This window comes from Sceloporus occidentalis, unplaced genomic scaffold (assembly GCF_023333645.1).
Source record: "Sceloporus occidentalis isolate IW3139 unplaced genomic scaffold, rSceOcc1.0.p SCAF_8, whole genome shotgun sequence".
In the NCBI taxonomy this organism is placed as follows: Eukaryota; Metazoa; Chordata; class Lepidosauria; order Squamata; family Phrynosomatidae; genus Sceloporus; species Sceloporus occidentalis.
In genome coordinates this window covers 27,788,489-27,808,077 of record NW_028316988.1, presented here as the reverse complement: position 1 = coordinate 27,808,077, position 19,589 = coordinate 27,788,489, and the positions used below count along the sequence as shown (strand labels likewise).

At 44.5% G+C, this 19,589-nt stretch overlaps 1 protein-coding gene across 1 annotated transcript; it reads left to right on the top strand.

Moving 5' to 3' along the window:
• The first annotated feature begins 1,147 nt into the window (after nt 1–1,147).
• CDC34 (cell division cycle 34, ubiquitin conjugating enzyme) lies at nt 1,148–19,243 on the top strand. The gene is made up of 5 exons (XM_089535778.1): nt 1,148–1,485; nt 13,706–13,792; nt 14,308–14,405; nt 15,747–15,881; nt 17,915–19,243. The coding sequence occupies exons 1-5, from the start codon at nt 1,309–1,311 to the stop codon at nt 18,123–18,125; spliced, it is 708 nt and encodes a 235-aa protein (XP_089391904.1). The 5' UTR covers nt 1,148–1,308; the 3' UTR covers nt 18,126–19,243.
• Nucleotides 19,244–19,589: the final 346 nt, after the last annotated feature.

Genomic DNA, 19,589 nt, shown 5'->3' with positions numbered 1-19,589 from the left:
GTATGTGTGTATATATAGTGGAGTCTCCTTTCTTGGAGGTCTTTAAACAGGTTGTATGGCCATCTGTCGGGGATGCTTTGATTTGGATTTCCTGCATGGCAGAATTGGGTTGGAATGGATGGCCCTTGCGGTCTCTTCCAACTCTATGATTGTCTCTCTCTCTCTCTCTATATATATATATATATAATGCTATATTGGTGGAATTCAATGATCCAGCCATATTAGTCTGTAGAATCAATACACAGAGAGTTCTTGTAGTATCTTTGAGACTAAGTAAAAGAAAGAACATGGCAGCATGAGCTTTTGTAGTCTCTCAAAGGTGCTACAAGATCTCTCTACAAAATAATACCATACATAATATAACATACAACGTGTGTCTGTGTGTATAGCATATATGTATATATAGTAATTTTATAGATACACATATACACTTATGGTAGAATTCAGAGACATAGCTGTGTTAGTCGCTGGAATCAGTAGTCAGAGAGGTTTTGTAGCACTTTTGAGAAAGAAATTGGCAGCATGAGTTTACGTAGACTTCGGTCCACTTCCTCTGATTTATATTATTATTATTATTATTATTATTATTATTATTATTATGCACTTATTTATTTGTTTGTTTATTATATTTATTTATACCCCGTCCTTCTCCCAGGATTGGGAGTCGGGGCAGTTTACCACATTAAAAACCAAAGCCATTAAAAAGATACAAATACGTTAAATACAAATCCATCAAAATAATACAAACATGGATAGAAACTGGGATAAATAAATAAATAAATAAATACAAACACATTAAAATAATACAAACATTGATAGAAACTGGGATAAATAAATACATTAAAATAATATTAAAGTACAATAAAAAATTTAAAAAAGAAGATAAAAATGTCTAAAGTAAATTAAAAACATCATAATAGCATTTCAATGTGTTTATTTGTCTGTCTATGTATATGGCCAGCTTCTGTCCTAATCAATACAGTATATCCAGCTCAAAGGCCTTCTGGGAAATGTAGTCCTTGGAGTCCCCGCCCACTCCTCCGCGGCCACTTCTCATTGGCCGACGCGCAGGGAAGGGGGCGTGGCGGCGAGTGGCCCCTCCTCTTTCCCGTCCTCTTTGGAACTACGCCTCCCAGGCAACCCTGCGCGCGCGCCTGCCTGGCTGCCTAGCTGGGCGCTCGCCTCTCTATTCGCGACGCGTCTCTTTCAGGTCCGCCGCTCGCGCCGCTTCTCCTCCGGGCCTCCCGTTCTACGCGAGCCCCCGGCTTCGCTCGCGGCCTAGCTCCGGATTCTGGCTCTGGGCTAACCATGGCGAGGCCGTCGGTGCCCAGCTCTCAGAAGGCGCTGCTGCTGGAGCTGAAAGGGCTTCAGGAGGAGCCCGTGGAGGGCTTCCGAGTCAGCCTGGTGGACGAAGGGGACCTCTACAACTGGGAGGTGGCCATCTTCGGGCCCCCAAACACTCACTACGAAGGCGGATACTTCAAGGTGAGAGGCAAAGGGGGGTCCCTTTGCATCCACACTGGAGAGATAACCCGGTTTGGCCCCGCTTTAGCTCTTTTTGTGACTCTTTGCTATGGAATTCTGGGAGTTGGAGTTTGTTGTGGGGCCTCTGGCCCCACAACAAACTCCAACTCCCAGAATTCCATAGCAAAGAACCACAAAAAGCGCTAAAGCGGGGCCAAACCGGGTTACTTCTCAATTTTATCGATTAATATTACTTATTTCCTTCCTCCAACCCTTTCACCATCTTTAATTATTGAGGCCTTAAACTTGTCAGCTCTGATGCTAAGCAGGGCCAGCCCTGGATGGTCCTTGGATGGGAGACCGACCATAAAAGGCAACATCAGCGAGGGAGACCGAGTCGATTATTCAGGGAAGGCCAGTCAGGAAAGATCCGTCTTGACCGCCTTTCCGAAGCCGCCAAGGTTGGTAATACGTCGGATCCAATCCATAGGCACCAGGTCCATAGGCACCATCTGATCCTGGATACTGAGCAGGTTCGGCCCCGGTTAGTACTTGGATGGGAGGCCGCCAAGGAATAGCTGGTTCTGTAGGTTGCATTTCAGAAGAAGGAACTGACCAAAGCACCTCTCTGAGTCTTCCTTGCCTAAGAAAACCCTATGAAATCCATGGGGTTGCCCTAAGTCTTGGAAGGACACACATATATATGTATATATAGACATACAGACAGATACCTTAAAGCGGTGGTTCCCCAAACTGTGCCTTTTCAAGTGAGTTTGGACTTCAGCTCCCAGAATCCCAGACTATTGGCCAACGTGGCTGAGGCTTCTGGGAGCTGAAGTCCAAGACCTCTTAAAGGGCACAGTTTGGGGACCACTGCCTTAAAGGCACCAGGTCCTGCCTGGCCTTGGAAAGTGAGCAGGGTCAGCCCTGGTTAGCCCTTGGATGGGAGACCACCAACCAATACCAGATGCTGTAGGTAAGAGTTGGCCAAACCACATCTCTTGAGTCTTCCTTGCCTAAGAAGACCCTACAAAGGCGTCTGGTGTGTAAAACCGGAGCTGGAATACACGCTTTGTGTGCACCGCTGGAGCTGGGGTACAAATTCAGAAATAGGAGTGTGTTGTGCAAGTGAGATCTACATTCGGAACTAGAGTACACATTCTTTGTGTCTAAGGGAGGTTGGGGTATACATTTGGGACACAAATACACATTCTTCTTGTACACAATAGCTGGGACGTCTGAGTTACTTACTGTCGACATTTAGGTGTACAAGGGGGGGTAAATCTGAAGCTAGAATACGAATGTATCTGGAGCTAGAATATAAACACAGACTTAGAGTACGTGTTCTTTGTTTCAGCCGGTGTGGAAATCCAAGGCTAAAGTACACATTCTTTGTAACCAAGACTCGCTGGTAGTCTAAATTTGAGTTACGGCATATATTTTGGGTATACATGAAGAGCTGGTGTGTACATATGGGGCTAGAATACACAGCCTTTGTGTTATCAGTGGGGCTAGTGTGTGCCTTCTTTGTCTGCAACTGAAACTGCTTCGTGAATGTGCTAGAAAGCCTAGAATACAGGTTCTTTGTATCCAAGGAAAGCTGGTGTATACCTTTTCCGTTGCAGTATACACTGTGCATATAGAAATATAGAACCTCACTTATCAGCTAAATCGCATTTCGAAGGAATTGTATACATTCTAAAACGAGACATACGTACGAAGTTTACAAACCAGTGTACACTTCTAAAAAGCGTTCCTGTTAAATTAGGGTAGTTCTTTGAGTTAGGGACTATGACTCTGGAGGCCAGGGTTTGATTCCTCACTCGGACATGAAACCCACTGGGTGACATTGGGAAAGTCACACTCTCTCAGCTTCAGGGGAAGGCAATGGCAAACATCCTGTGAAGAAATGTTGCCCAGCAAACCCAAAGATAGGTTGGCCTTTGGGTCGCCATAAGTCGGAAATGACTTGGAGCTACACAACAACAACAGAGCTGTTAGATAACAACTCTAGTGGCCATGTTGATGTGGAATGATGGCTATTATGTACGAACAAATCTCTTTCTCTGTGTGTGTGTGTGTACATATATATATGTATGCATATGTGTGTGTGTGTATATATATATATACACACACACACACACATACACAAATCTGTACATATATGTATTATAGACAACTAAATCACTGGATTGGGAGAGACATTTCTAGGCAAGGCATTCAAAACGTATCCTTGAGGCTAGTGTATAAATTTTAAACGCTGTGTGTATATGAATTATTATTATTATTATTATTATTAACCTTTATTTATAAAGCGCTGTAAATTTACACATCACATGCCTGCTTCCAAATACATATCTAAAGCAAGCGTATAAATCCTCAACTAGATTAATGGACGAGAAGGAATCAGGACAAGGGTAAGATTTGGAAGGGGAGCGATGAAAGAGCGAGACAAGATCCTGAAGTGCAAAGATAGATCACTGAATGCTGAAGTTAGGACTGTCCATTCTATTATATTTCCCGTTTCTATGTTTGATTGTGAGAACTAGATGGTGAAGAAAGCTGACAGGAAGGAAATCAACTAATTTGAGATTTGGCGCTGGAGGAGAGTTTTGTAAACTGCAACAAAGACAAACAAACCAGACCTAGACAAAAATCAAGCCTAAACTCTCCTTAGAAGCCAAGTTGACTCAATTGAGGATGTCATACTTTGGCCATATCACGAGAAGGCATGATGTATTAGAAAAGACAATGAAGCTTGTGAAGTCAGTATCATTATCATTATTATTATGATTATCGTCATCCCATTTTCCTCCCAAAATTGGGACCCAAAGTGGCTTAAAGTCTAAAAAACCCTATGAACACAGTATGGATAGATGGATTTCCAGATGGACAGACTCCGTCAAGGAAGCCATGGCAATCTGCAAGACCTGAGTAAAGGATAGGATGACTTGGAGCTCTCTCCTTCATAGGGCCTCTGTAAGTTGAAGTTGACTTGAGGGCAGTTAACGCAACAAAACTAGTGTGCAAATTATGAATTCTAGGAAGCGACAGTTTTACAGATGTTTCTACATTGTCAACACAGAAGCATAGGTAAGTAAACATATACAAGCACCACTTTGAGGGATTGTGCGATATAGTAAACTATGCAGAAGCTTATTAATTAACATCACCGATAATGATGACGTCAAAGCTAGCGTATACATATTAAACAAAAATGCTTGTGTCGCAGAAAGAAAAACAGAGCAATGTGGTCGTGTGTATCTACTCCACATTGGTATCCACTGAGTTAAATGGGATTTACTTCTCAATAGTGACTGTGTGGCTTCTGTGTCAGTGAGATGGTGGATCTGGCTTTTAGTCCGAAGCTTACAGGAGCTATCCAAGGTGCTGAACTAATATTCGCCGGAGTTCTTGGGATATTAAATACATACATACATATCTGATGTAGTAGCTTGGAGAAGAGAGGACTGGGAGGTGATATAATAACTATCTTTCAATATCTGAAGGGATGTCACTGGAAAATAGAGTGTTTAACTTCTGTCGTTCCAGAGACTAGAACATGAACCAATAGATTCAAATTATAGGAACAGAGATTCTGCTTAAACCAGTGGTTCCCAACCTGTGGGTCGGGACCCCTTTGGGAGTCGAATGACCCTTTCATGGGGGTCGCCTAAGACCATTGGAAACCACCTATTTAATTACAGTTATGAAGTAGCAACGAAAATAATTTCATGGGTTTGGGTCACCACAACATGAGGAACTGTATTAAAGGGTCATGGCATTAGGAAGGTTGGGAACCACTGGCTTAAACATTAAGAAGAACTTCTTGCTTGCAAGAACTGTTTAAGAGTGGAATAGACTTATCTCAAAGAGGTTTTTTTGGGGGGGAACCCAGTTTTTTTAGAAGAAACAAACCTGTGTTTGTGTTTAAACCGTGGTTTTTAAACCATTTTATTTGCATTAATATGTAAGACTGCACCAATATATGACTGAATCAGAAAAATTAAGTAGCAAAACGCAGTTCAAATGTTACGGCCACTAGTTTAAATAGTACTGTATTTGCTCTATTGCTCTATTAAAGTAACTTAAGTGAATTGTAGGATTTGTTTCTGAATGGCATTTCCCCCACTGTAAAATAAAGTGATTAAAAAGAAGCATCTAGGCACCGGATACCGGTCTGACAATGCACCACTTCCAATAAACTGTTAAGGTTAACATGTTGAAATGCATACAGTCATGGTTGTTCCAGTAAGAGGGTTGGAAAACAGCAATGACAGCCAGACTAAAAAAGAAAGAAAAAGGAATCTTTCTTTTAATGAGTGGTTATTTTTAAGTCATTTGCTTTAATCCAAGGGTTAAGCCATGATTTAAATTGAACCTGGCTTAAGGAGAGGTTGGTTGGCCATCTTTCAGGAGTGCTTCTGTTGTGTATTCCTGCATGGCAGGAGGTTGGACCTTATGGCCTTTGTGGTCCCTTCCAAATCTATAATCCTGTGGTTCTGGTTTGCAGCATGGCAGGGGGTTGGATGGGTTATACAGTCCTTTTCTGTCATTCCTTGGCCCGCTGTGCCTTCAAAGGATGTACACAAAGAGCAATAAAAAGAAGGTGATTAAATAGAACATGGGAACATTAAACAACAGAGTTGAAAACAACCGAGGAACAAAACGGACAGCAGCAAAATGAACAAGGAAGCTTCAACAAAAGACCCAAGTCAAAAGGGCATCCATATTGACAGACTGTCAGGATCAATGAATTATAGTGTTGTTGTTGTTGCTGTATGCCTTCGACTTGTTTCTGACTTATGGCAACTCTATCGGGAGGGTTTCTTGGCAAGTTTCTTCAGAGCGGGGTTGCCATTGCCTTCCTCTGAGGCTGAGAGAGCGTGACTTGCTCAAGGTGGAGTTTAATGGCCAAGCCAGGATTCGAACCAGAGTCACAGTCTCAAACTACACCAATAAGCACCATTAATTGTTTAGTTACTTTTTATAGGTTTAGAAATCGCCTTTGAAACGTTTCCCAAAACAGGATGATAAATTTAAGATCATACTTGCATTCGATGTACAGAATACGCACCATTATAAAAGTGATGAAATTGAATATGTTAGTGTGTAAATATGATGAAGAAGAAGTGTAAAGCTGTACCAAAATGGGAAGCCAATATTAAACAGGGAAATATTAAGGAGTGCTATAAGAGAGGTAGCAAGGTGGAATGGGTTGAGCGTTAGACTACAACTCCAGGGAACAGGGTTCGAATCCCTGCTCGGCCATGAAAACCCACTGGGTGACCGTGGGCAAGTCGCACTCTCTCAGCCTCAGAGGAAGGCAAAAGCAAACCCGTCTGAGCAAACCGTGCCAAGAAAACCCCATAATAATTTGGCTTTAGGGTCACCATAAATGTTGTGTAGGCCCACAATAACAACAGCTAGCCTACGCCACACATAAAAACAAACCAGGCCCTTGGAAACAGCAAAGGTGACATCTGAGCAGACCTGTGTCGGCTGGGACTGTGAGTGTGTCAACACCGAAATAAACAGAAGCTAAAATGTCAGTGTTTACACTTCTTGCTGGGTTTGACCTCAGCGGACCAACCCCAGTTCCAAGTAGTTCAGTTTCTAATAATAGATCTTAGGTTGAGTACCAAGTTACTTATGAGTAAATAAGGTGGGAAAACGTTCTTTAAAATCTCTGGGTTTCTTTTCTTCCATGGTGACTTTCGTTATCTCAACAACAGACCCTTCCCTGTTACATTAGGCCCAGTCTCACAGATATTTGAATCCACCTTTCCTTGCTCTGACCTCACTGCCAGTGGCCACAGTCGTCAGGGATAATGGGAGTTTCAGTCTCGACCCATTTTTATAACACCCGGTTGGGATAATTGATTGATTGAAATTTATATAATAATAATAATAATAATAATAATAATAATCCTTGTCCTCCTTCTCTTCAGTCTAAATCAGGGCAGGGAACATATGGCCCTCTGAATGTTGTTGGGCTGCAACTCCCATCAGTCCTAGTCAGCATAGCAGGTGGCGAGGGATGATGGGACTTTCAGTCTGATAATGTTGTTGCATTGGGCAAGTTGCATTCTCGCAGCCTCAGAGGACGGCATTGGCAAACCGCCTTTGAAGAAACCTGCCAGGAAAACCATGTGGTGGGGTTGCCTTGGGGTTGCCATAAGTCGGAAAACAACTTGAAGGCGCACAACAACTTGAAGGCGTAAATAAGTGTGTATACAATTGCAGCTAAAGTCTCCTGTCTCCTTAGTGGCTAAAGTCATATCATCATAGTTTAAGGTTTAGAAGACATGTTGCTGCTGTTGTTGGGGTTCGATTCCCAGGTCAGCCATGAAACCCACTGGGTGACGTTGGGCAAGTCACACGCTCTCAGCCTCAGAGGATGGCAATGGCAAACCCCCTCTGAAGAAATCTTACCAGGAAAGCCCCATGATAGGTTTGCCTTGGGGTCGCCATAAGTCAAAAATGACTTGAAGGCACACAGCAGCAACAACAAAGCTATCCCAAAGTTTTCTTGACAAGATTTCTTTGGGACAGAAATTGCTGTTTTTCTGAGGCTGGAAGTGTAACTTTCCCAAGGTCTCCTAGCAAACTATGTAGGGATTCGAACCCTGGTCTCCCAGAGTCCAACACTGAAACCACTACACCAGGCTGTCTCTCTAAAAGGGAAGCAGAAAGCTCTAATTTCCCACCCTGTGCCATATGGAGAGGGAAAGGTGTGCAAGGTACATCCTTTTGGCATTCAGCTTTGCAGTGCATGCAGACCTGGCCTTTGTTTCGCTGCCAATCTGGGGGCTGCTGAGAAACTAGGTGGAGGTTTGTTTATTTGGGTAAATGGGTCATAGAGAGTCAGAGGCTGTAAACCAATGGAGGCCCAGGTTGGGAAAGCCTGTTTTGCAACCCGTGGCTTCCGGCTTCCTCATCGTGACGAAAACAGTGGAGGCCTGGACTGTCTGAGTCAGCTTGGAGCTGGTTTGCCTCCATCTGAGGCCTGGTGGCTCTTTTCCTTGGCTCAGTATCTTGTAAAACCTGTGGCCCCAAGGCATGCCACCGTATAAGGAGTGTAACTCCTTCCCTTGGTTGGTCATGCTGAGAATAGGTTGTGTTGTTTTTTTAGTGTCCCAAACAAACTATCATACTTGCAAAACAGCCCTGTAAGGTAGGACACTCACATTTATCCTTACATTGCTAGTGTGTGTGTAGAAGCTAAAGCCGGTCAGTGATTTGGGGCCTGATAGGATACGGGACTCTTTTAAAAGCAGCCCTGCCTAGTCTGGCATCCTCCAGATGGTTTGGATGATAGCTCCCAGCATTCCCAGCCATCGGTCGTGGTGGTTGAGACTGGTGGGAGTTGAAATGCAGAATCAAATTGGGGGGAAACCGACTTAGGACTTCCCAGTTCTCACTTTGGTTCAGACCAGAGCTGGGCAAAGTGTGCCCTGCGGGCCATATATGACCCTGTAGGGCCATTTTTATGGTCTCCAGGAACCCCCAGAGGTAAAAATAATAGAGAGAGAGAGAGAGAGCTTGCCAAATGACCTCTAAATGCAGGGCATTTCCATGTCTGCAGCTGCCGCCATCCCCAAACCCAAGAGGGTTCAAAAGAAATATATATCCGTAAAAAGGACCCCTCTGACCATAGTATCTGCAGAGCGCTCCTCCAGCACTGCATCTCAAATGAGCTGATTTTCCTCCTCTCAGCTTTATTCCCTTTCTAGTTTTTGCACACTGATATGTAGAAATCCAAACTGAATTGATTGATCCTGAATTATTCTGGCTTTGGTATTTAATGATATATCTTTACAATTGAGTAAAAAGCTTGTTCCCTTCCCCCCCCCCCCCCATAGTTGTTTGTTGCTGTTGTTGTGCGCCTTCAAGTTGTTTCCAGCGACCCTAAGACTATTGTGGGATTTCCTTGGCAAGTTTCTTCAAAGGGGGTTTGCCATTGCCGTCCTCTGAGTCTGAAAGAGTGTGACCTGCCCATGGTGGGTGTACATGGCCAAACTAGGATTCGGATCTTGGTCTCCAGAGTCCAGTGCTGAAACCACTACACCACACTGGCTCTCTTGCATAGTTGTACCTTGGTATGATGCTCTTGTCACTTAGTTTGCCAGGTTTAGGTATGTTTTGCCATCAAAACTGGAGGTTTTCCTCTGGCCGAGGGACAAAAGTGGTATAGCCTTTATCAGAAAAGAGTTGTTCCTCTGTGACAACAAAGGTTGACTTTTAGTCAGCCATCCCATTCTGTTTGTCCGTGGGGCGGTTTTAAAATTGTTCTGGAACTGGCAGGTTGCTCAGTAGTTACAAAGCTTTCTGGAAACAGTTGGTTCCCAAAGAGAGAGCTGGGTTATAACATAAAAAGGAAAGGTTGAGGGGGGGGGGATATACCTTTTCCAAGGTATTTTATTTTTTTTGCTTTTGGAAACAACCACGCTGCAGAGAAGCCTCATCAAAGTTGGGGACTGCCTTATGCCATATCTAGTTGCATATCGTCTGCACTGACCAGCAGTAGGGTTTCAGCCAAGAGACTTTCCCAGTCCCACTCGGAGACACAGATTTAAGGTCTGCATGTGAAGCAGGAGCTTTACCGTTGTCCTATAAATCTTTTCCCACTCTAAAATTGTTGCCTGTGCTTGTGAAGAACTCTGAAGGCTGATTCATCCCGGACTTGTTGTCGTCATGTGCCTTCAAGTCATTTTCCAATTTATGGCAACCCTAAGGCCATCCAGTCTCCAATTTATGGCAACCCTAAAGCCATCCAAACCTTCAAAGAAAGGGACTCCATTGCACTCCAAGGCAGCATCTTCCATTGTCAAACAGATCTTACCATCCAGAGGTTCTTCTGGAATCTCTTTACCTCTCACTTGAATCCATTGCTCTGGGTCCTATTCTCGGGAGCGGCAGAGAATAAGCTTGCTCCATCCTCTATAGGGCAACCTTCCAGATATTTAAACAGGGCTTTCATAGGAATGTTAACAACTGCCTGACTCTGCCAAGGGGGCAATTCCTCCATGTTGTTCTTGTGTGCCTTCAAGTCATTTCCGACTTATGGGGACCCTAAGGCAAACGTGTCTTAAGGTTTTCTTGGCAAGATTTGTTCAAAGGAGGTTTGCCATTGCCTTTCCCCAGGGCTGAGTGACCTGCATAAGGTCACCCAGTGGGTTTCATGGCTGAGCTGGGAATTGAACCCTGGTCTCCAGAGTGGCAGTCCATCCTTCAAACCACTATGCCATACTATTGTTGTTGTGTACTTTCAAGCCATTTCTAACTTATGGCAACCCTAAGGCAGACCTATCATGGGGTTCTCTTGGCAAGATTTGTTCAGAGGAGGTTTGTAAATTCCTCCCTTTGGCTATTACCCTTTCTTGAAGACCATGGGCACTGTCCTACCAGCCTTGTGTTTTTTCTATTTAGAATGGAGGGCACCATTTTGTCTTTTACCAATGCGTCGGCCTTGAGCCAAGCCTTCTGCCTTGGGCATTGCAAGATGGTGTGTGTGTTTGTGCGCCTTCAAGTCGTTTCCAACTTATGGCTACCCTATCATGGGGTTTTCTTGGCAAGACTTGTTCAGAGGGGGTTTCCCATTGCCATCCTCTAAGGCTGAGAGAGTGTGACTTGCTCAAGATCACCTAGTGGGCTTGCCTGGCCGAGCTGGGATTGGAACCCTGGAATCCAGAGTCCAAGGCTCAAACCACTACACAATGCTGGCTCCTAACGCAAGATGGACTCCGCCACAATGCCGGCAGAATTGCTTTCTGAACCGCCGTCAAATAGAAGATTTAATTAGTTGGTTTCTCAGCTAGAGGCTTGATAGCCTTCCTAATCTTTACATCTGGCCACGATCCTTCTAGCTCTGATCCCTTTTTAGTTTTAATGAGCCAGCCCACACATTCCTTGGTTGCTCCCGTCTTCGTGGCTTCAAAACAACCCATCCGAGTGTCAGCTCTCTTTCTCGCTTTTCATTAAGGCATGGCTGATTTGCCCGGAGTTATTTGCCGGGACAACTTTGCGTTAGCTGTTGACAAGCCAGGCGGATTGCAGTCCACACGGATTAAGGTTAAACCTGGGCGGTGATCGAAACTTAAAACAGTTCAGGAGGAAGTCATGCAGGGTGGATCTGTGTTGTCGTTCTGCCTCAAATGATTCATCATTTTGTGTACCCGATATAAACCAGGTTGTGGTGGGGGTTTTGGGGTTGTGAGTATATAGGTTGAGGCTGGCAATGGAAGAAAGCATTGACTGCTGGGACTATGGTAGTAGTTCTCATGGGTTGAGATGCTATGATGCCACTGAATGTTTTCAAGCATGGTGGGTGACCATTCAAGCTACTCTGCGGCTGCCTCTGCACTGCCAGTTTGACACCCTTTAACTGCCAAGGCATAATGCTGTGGAATCGTAGCTTTGGGAAATGTTTAGTCTTTTCTGGCAGAGAAGCTCTGGTGCCACAGCAAACTACAATTCCCGGAATTCCATGGCATGAAACCATGGTTGTTAAAGCAGTGTCAAACTGCCATCTCGTTTTTCCTCCATTGAAGTCCTGGCAACATCCGCAGTGCCCTTCCCTACTTTTCTCTTCACAACAACCTTCTGAAGTAGCACAGTCCGAAGGAAAGCTTTTCACAATTGCAATTTTAGGATTGTGTTTCTGGCAGTGTAACTGTGAAACTATGCCAGCCTAGCTTCATGTACCTGGGAGTAAGCCGTAATTGGGGTTTCTATATAAGAGTGCATTAAAATAAACCACGGTGTTTCGTCGGCTATGGCTGAAGCCTAACTGGTTTTATTAATTGCTGTCATTGCATCCTCCCATTTCTGTGATGATTTCAAGGCTCCCCTACTTCCTCCCTGTTGTTGTGCGCCTTCAAGTGATTTCCAACTTAACAGTGAACCTTTCGGACTTTTCTTGGCAAGTTTCTTCAAAGGGGGGTTTGCCATTGCCATCTTCTGTGCCAGAGAGAGTGACTTGCCCATTGAGTTTCTGTGGCTGAGCAGGGATTCGAACCCTGCTTTCCAGAGTCATAGTCCAACTCTCAAACCACTGCACCACCCTTTATCCCCACAACAACAGCCCTGTGAAGTAGATCAGGCTCAGGGGACAAGAGAGTGACTGGCCCAAAATCACTTGATGGCTTTTGCTGGATTGTTACAGGAAGAGAGATTCCACCTAAACATTAGGAGGAATTTCCTGACGGTGAGAGCTGTTTGGCAGTGGAAGATGCTGCCTTGGAGTGTGGTAGAGTCTCCTCCTTTGGAGGTTTTTAAACAGAGGCTGGATGGCCATCTGCTGGGGGTGCTTTGATTGGGTATTCCTGCATGGCAGATTGGAGTTGGACTGGATGACCCTTGGGATCCTTTCCAACTCTGTGAGTGGGGACTTGGCTCACCTGAGATCCAGCCAAACACTCTTAACCACTAGGCCAATTTACATCTCCTGCAAACCCATGTGGTTTGCCCTGTTGTTGTTCAGAAAAACCTCCTGACCCTTGTCCAGGCATGCAGGCAAAGCGGTCCAGCCAGCTTGATCAGGGATAGGAAAAAAGCCTTTAGATAGATTTTCAGAAATAGCTTACTCCACTTCTTGGTGGGCTGGGAGAACAGGTCCCAGTGACTCACCTGACCTTAAAAGTACCTCTGCAGCCGGACAAGCAAAGTGTGCCCTATGTTTAAGCCTCGGGCAGACGCCAGCCTGACCTCCTAACCTGATGCCACAAGACAAAGAGGGAAGGAATGGCCCGCAGCCTGTGTGAAGAAGTCCTTCCGCTGATCTATCTCACCACTCCCACCATTCAGCTTCCATGGATAACTGCCATTGAGTTCCAGGACTATATTTGTTGTTATTTGTAGTCAGAGTCAACTTAGGACAACCTAATGAGACAGAGCTGGTATGGTGTAGTAGTTTGAGTGTTGGATTAGGACACTATAAGACCAGGGTTCGAATTGCTGATCAGCCACGGAAACCCACTGGATAGCACTCTCTCGGCCTCAGAGAAAGGCAAGAGCAGACCTCTTCTGTACGAATTCTGCCATGAAAAATTATGATAGGATGTTTTGCATCATTGGGGAGCTTTTGGACAAAAAAAACAACAACACAAAATTGGACCCTTAAAAATAAATCGAGGTTTGCCAGAGGTGATGGGGACTTTTGGTTACTCCGCTGTAGGATGATTCCTGTCCCACCCTATCTGTTGTTAATGTGTTTTCTCCTTTCTCTGTTTCCATACAGGCTCGTCTCAGGTTCCCCATTGACTACCCTTACTCACCGCCCGCCTTTAGGTTCCTGACCAAAATGTGGCATCCAAACATATACGAAGTAAGTTGTCCAATAACCATGAGGATAAGGAAAGGCTAAAAGCTTTGGCATTTTGTTGTGCTTCTTGTTAATCTTGACTAGAGAACTGTTCCATCCATTGTGTTGACTTACCAGTATTGAATGGGTTTCCTCTAGTGGGGATGAATCAAGAGGATTCCAGCTATTATTAGATATACAGTTGGCCCTCCATATTTGTGGCTTTGACTTTTGGGGACTTGATTATTTGCGGTTTTGATTAATATGTTCTCTCTAGGTATCTCTAGGTCCTCCAGCGTAATTCTGCCAGAAGTTAACCATAGAGTTGTGCTGGAGAACTTAGAAGTTCCTGGAAAAAACACTTCTCTTGGCATTTGTAGGTCCTCCAGCATGATTCTGTTATCAGCTTCTGGCAGGTGTTGACCTGCACTGGAGGACCTAGAGATTTCTAGAGAGGTGTTCTCTCTGGTAAAAAGAATAGCGTTTTTTTATTTTCAATTTTTCCACTGTAGAAGAATAAATATTGGTTTCTCTTTCAGACAGGAGACGTTTGCATTTCCATTCTACATCCTCCGGTGGATGACCCACAGAGCGGAGAACTACCTTCAGAGAGGTGGAATCCCACCCAAAATGTCAGGTATGAGCTCTTCCCTTACCCCCTCTCCCTGCACTCAGAGGATATGAAGAGGATGACTTTGGACTTTTGTTTAGAAAAATATCCTTTAAATTAGCCCCCAGGAGAACATGGAGGGCCATATACACCCTCACCTTCCTCAATAATCCCCCCCAAATTGCTCCCATTTGGGGGATTGGGACATTTTAGCCTCCCTATTTCCTTTTTATAAAGGAAAGTTTGCCTCTTCGAGGCTTAAAATAGTCCAGGAGGGAGAGCCAAAGATTGTGAAACTCCATTTGGGGTATTATTGGGGGGAAAGGGGGTTTGACCCCTGAGCCCACAAAAACAGTCCTTGTGCTGCATGTGATTCATGGGCCACACTTTGCCCACTCTTGGTTTAAAATGTGGAGAAGCTGTTAAGTGAGATCGAAGCATAGGATCAGGGACAGAAATAACACTGCATCCATCTGGTGCTGGGATTATTTGCACACGGTTTCCTGCATGTGTCCTTGGTATTTCCCTGGTGTTTCCCTACGCTTCCACTTACTCGATGGCAGCTCCTGGTAGGTACGTTGGAGCTCATGGAGTTGAAAGGTGGTTTGAACAAAGGAACCAGAAAAGCATAGCCTCCAAAGGCCTGCTTTATATTATTATTATTATTATTATTATTATTATTATTATTATTGTTATGTGTTTCCCCAAGACTCAAGGTGGGGTACAACATAGATTAAAATACAATATATAACTAAACTCATGAAACCATTTAAATCGGGGATTCCCAAACTTTGGTCCTTCAGGTTTTTGGACTTGGACTCCCAGAAGCCCCAGCCAGCTTAGCCAACAGTTAGAAATTCTGAAGTCCAAAACATCTGAAGGACCAAAGTTTGGGAATCACTGGTTTAAACGCATAAACATAGGATTAAGACAGGCAGGATGTTCTTTCCAATTTAGGCCTTTATAAAAACAGGAAGTGATTTCTGTTCACTTCCTGTTTATAAAAGTCCTTTCCTGGCCTAAAATGAGAAGCAGACCCAGCTCCAGATGTTTCTTTTGCCAGGGAAGGTCATTCAACTCCAGGTCTCCTGGCTAGAAAGGATGCCCATCTCCAGTTCTCATTCCCAACCGGGAAGGACACCTAGCCCCAGGCTGCATCCACACTGCAGAAATAATCTGATTTGCCACCACTTTAACTGCCCTGGCTCCGCTCTAGTGCCACAGCAAACTACACTTCCCAGAATTCCATACCATTGAGTTAAAGTGGTGTCAAGCCAGATTATTTCTGCAGCTACCCTAAACTCAAGTTGCAATTGATGTGGTCCAACTGAAGTTCTGATGGCTCCTCTTGATGATTCTTCTTTCCAGAACAATTCTCCTCAGCGTGATCTCGCTACTCAATGAACCAAACACGTTCTCCCCGGCTAACGTAGATGCTTCCGTCATGTACCGGAAGTGGAAGGAAAGTAAAGGGAAGGATCAAGAATACACAGACATCATCAGGTTGGTGCGGGAGCCAAGCAGTCACTGGACACAGGGATCTCTTCACAGTTCAGCACCCCTTAAGAACTATACCTCATTTGCTGAGTTTAGAAAGATGATGATGATGTTGTTAAGTGCCTTCAAGTCGTTTCCGACTTATGACAACCCTAAAGCGATCCTATCATGGGGTTTTCTTGGCAAAGTTTGTTCAGAGGAGGTTTGCCATTGCCATCCCCTAAGGCCAAGAACATGCGACTTCCCGATACTCTTATCATTGTTGACATGTCAGCTGGAGATTTCCATGTCAGGAAACCCAAACTCGGTACAATTCATTGTACTGGATTAGAGATGCATTGTTTGCTGGATTATGGACAAACTCATGTCCCTGTGATTGTGAATTGTTGTGGTGGTTGTTCATTGCCTTCAGGGTGGCTTCAACATACAACTACCCTACAAAGGAGAGACCTCCAAGACACCCTTGACTGTATGTGGTACTAACAACTTAGGTCCAAAACACACTGCAAAAATAATCCAGTTTGAGACCGCTTTAACTGCCCTGGCTCAGTCTTAGGGAATTCAGGGGACTGTGGTTTTGTGAGGCATTTAGCCTTTTCTATGAGAGAGCTCTGGTGCTATAATAAACTACAATTCCCAGGATTCCCTTGCAGTGAGGCAGGGCAGTTGAAGAAGTTTCAAAGTGGATTATTTCTGCAGTGTCCTGGAAATTTAGTTAGAAGTTTTGTAATGGGCTGGTGGCAAATGTCCCTTTAAAAATACATGAGTTGTAGTTTCTATGGGGAGAAAGGGGATCCATTCTGCTGGCGATTGGATCCCAAGTGAATTCAGTGTTCATCAGATTAGGAAAGGCCAGGAGAGGTTATTTAGTTAAGTACTGTAGTTAAGTTTAGTTATGTAGTTAAGTAGCCGGAAAGGAAAGGCAAACCACCTTAGGGTTGCCTTAAGTCTGATGAAACAAGTTGAAGGCACACAATAAAGCTGTTATAGAAGCATGAGGTTTTTTGTGATAGCTTTTAATAAAAGTTACAAATTACAAACATAGTACAGTAGAAAGGGGTCTTGTAGCACCTTTGAGCTGAAGGAAAGAAGTTGATAGCATGAGCTTTATTAGACTTGAAACCTCCAAACATGCATCTGTGAAGAAGTAGACTTAAGTCAATGAAAGCTCATGCTGCCAACTTCTTTTTTTCAGTTAGTCTCAAAGGTACTACAAGATCCCTTTGCATACTGAATTTTCCAGTCTAACATAGTACAGTGCAAAGATGAACTGTAAAAGCAAGCGACGGAAACACTCTTAGTCCATTACAGTTGCAAGAAAGTTGTATATAATCTGTTCAAAGGTATGGGAAAAGGTATGGAAAAGGGAGATGGTACATTAACCAAATCAAAGTGAACCGCGTTTCCACAAATGGATCCAATTTGGAGCCATTTGGACAGACCCCTGTTCTTAAAGCTCAGGGCAGCCCTGGCTTCTTCAGTGGTGTCACTCCCTCTGTAACACTGTCTTCCTCTTTTCTTACTGCCAATTATATAATGGTATTAGAGAGCAATATTTAGCTCCCATCCTCAGAAATTTGAGGGAAAGGAATGATGAAAGCAAGCTGTCTCTGCTATTGCAAGGAGACGATCCTTTTATAACTCTTAGGGTTGCCTCGTTTGCAGTGAAAGCAGTTATTTAACGGAAGCAAGAAGTAGAAAAGGGCCCCAGATAGACTGCTGTGCAAATTACAAGAAGGTTGTAATCAGATTCAAATATTCCACATTGTATAGAGATTTTTATTATTATTATTTTATTATTATTCCTAATGTAAGTTTTAACTATGTATGTTTTTTAGAATCATAGAGTTGGAAGAGACCGTGAGGGCCATCCAGTCCAACCCCATTCTGCCATGCAGGAAATCTTTATTCTTTTTTTTTAATCATTGTAATGTGTTCCTTTTTATTTGAAATGGTCTGGGGACTTATTCAATAAAGCTGTATCACTTCTTTTCCTGCTGCCCTCAGTTTTACCCTTACCCTTTCCTATCGCCCACCAGGAAGCAGGTCCTGGGCACCAAGGCCGATGCCGAGCGGGACGGAGTCAAGGTCCCCACGACGCTGGCGGAGTACTGCGTCAAGACCAAGACCCCGGCGCCGGACGAAGGCTCCGACCTTTTCTACGACGACTACTACGAGGACGACGAGATGGACGACGAGGTGGACAGCTGCTACGGCGACGAGGACGATTCCGGCAACGAGGAGTCTTGACGGGGGACCCCCTTCCTCACTCCTTCCGCCCTCTCCCTCTTTTTCTCCCCCTCTGCCCCCTCTCCCTTCCACCGCTGCCTCCTCCTGCTGCTCCTGATAGTAGCAATAAACTATCTGACTCTTTTACTTGAACCCAGGATGGATCCGGCTGAGACTTTGGAACCCCTGTTTGGCCCTGAGACAAAACAAAACACAAAAAAAAGAGAGAACTCTACCTCAAAAGGGGGACTTGGTTTCTGCTTGGAGTGGCTGGGAAAGGGGTGGGTGGGTGGGTGGGAGGTATGCTATTTCGTTTTTTTAAAAGGTGGGGTGATAGATCGACAATTTGGCTTCGCGCGCTCCGTAGTTTGGCTTTTGTTTTTAGGAGGGGATCTAGCAGGGCGTCTCGGGAGGGCAAGGGGAGCAGCTCGGGTGAATCCGCCGCACCGTTATTTCCCAGCGGTTCGATTCTCGATAGCATTAAGGCGACGGCAGACAGGAGACCGCCGGTCCGTCGAGGAACCAGACGCAGCGTCGGCTGTGAGGTCTTTGGGTGCGTTTGCTTTCTTCTTTTTTCTTTTTAACAGATATTCATTAGACCACAATACTTTTTAATGAGAGTCGCCTCAGTGCGGAGGGAAGAAGGTAAGGGGTTCGCAAGCATGTTCACCGTACTATTCACTGGACTCTACAGAACCACTCCTGGGGATTGCGATGGTGGTGGTGGGCTGTCCTCCTTTGGTCCGGAGTTCAAATTCCCCTTGTAGTCACTGGCAGGGGGGCAAACCTGCTTTGCTCACCATCCTTCCACATTTCTGTCCCCACAACGGAGAGGTTGCATTCCTAATTTCTCTGGGGCAAAGCGGGGGGAGAGTATTTGCACCTCAGCTCTCTGTGTCTGTGTGCTTTTTAAACCAGGGAGTGGGAACCTATTAGAAAGAAGTGGAGAGATCATCGGCAGAAAATGGTGACTTTTGTGGAATCGGTAGAGGAAAGGTGGGCTTTTTTTAAAAGTAAACAAGAGATTTGTTTGGGGTCTTTTTCCTTTGTGGTTTTGTTCTGTGTTCGGGAGGGGGGGTTGGAGGTTTATTTTTCTCCCTCCTGGTTTTGAATATTTAATAAAAGGACTTTGAAAGGAAGCGCCGTTTGGGATGGCAGCATTGGTAACAACACGATTGAGTGTAAGGGAAACCAGGGTGTGCAAAAGTTACCTTTTGGGGCTACAGTTGGAGGATTTTGTACTCCAGAAACAACTTTTCTAACATATGGGAGGAAAGGGTTGGGTTGGATCAGGGTGGGCAGAGTGCAGGTATACATGGACCCCACTTTGGTGCCATGTGAAACTCGTCCACTAATGCTCCCCAGTTCTTTAATTAAAAAAAAGTCTACTAGCTTTTCAGATGATTTTGGCCTAGACACCATGTAAAAAATCTCAGGTGCATGAAAACACACAAATATATCTCCACTTTGCTCACAGAATCCCTA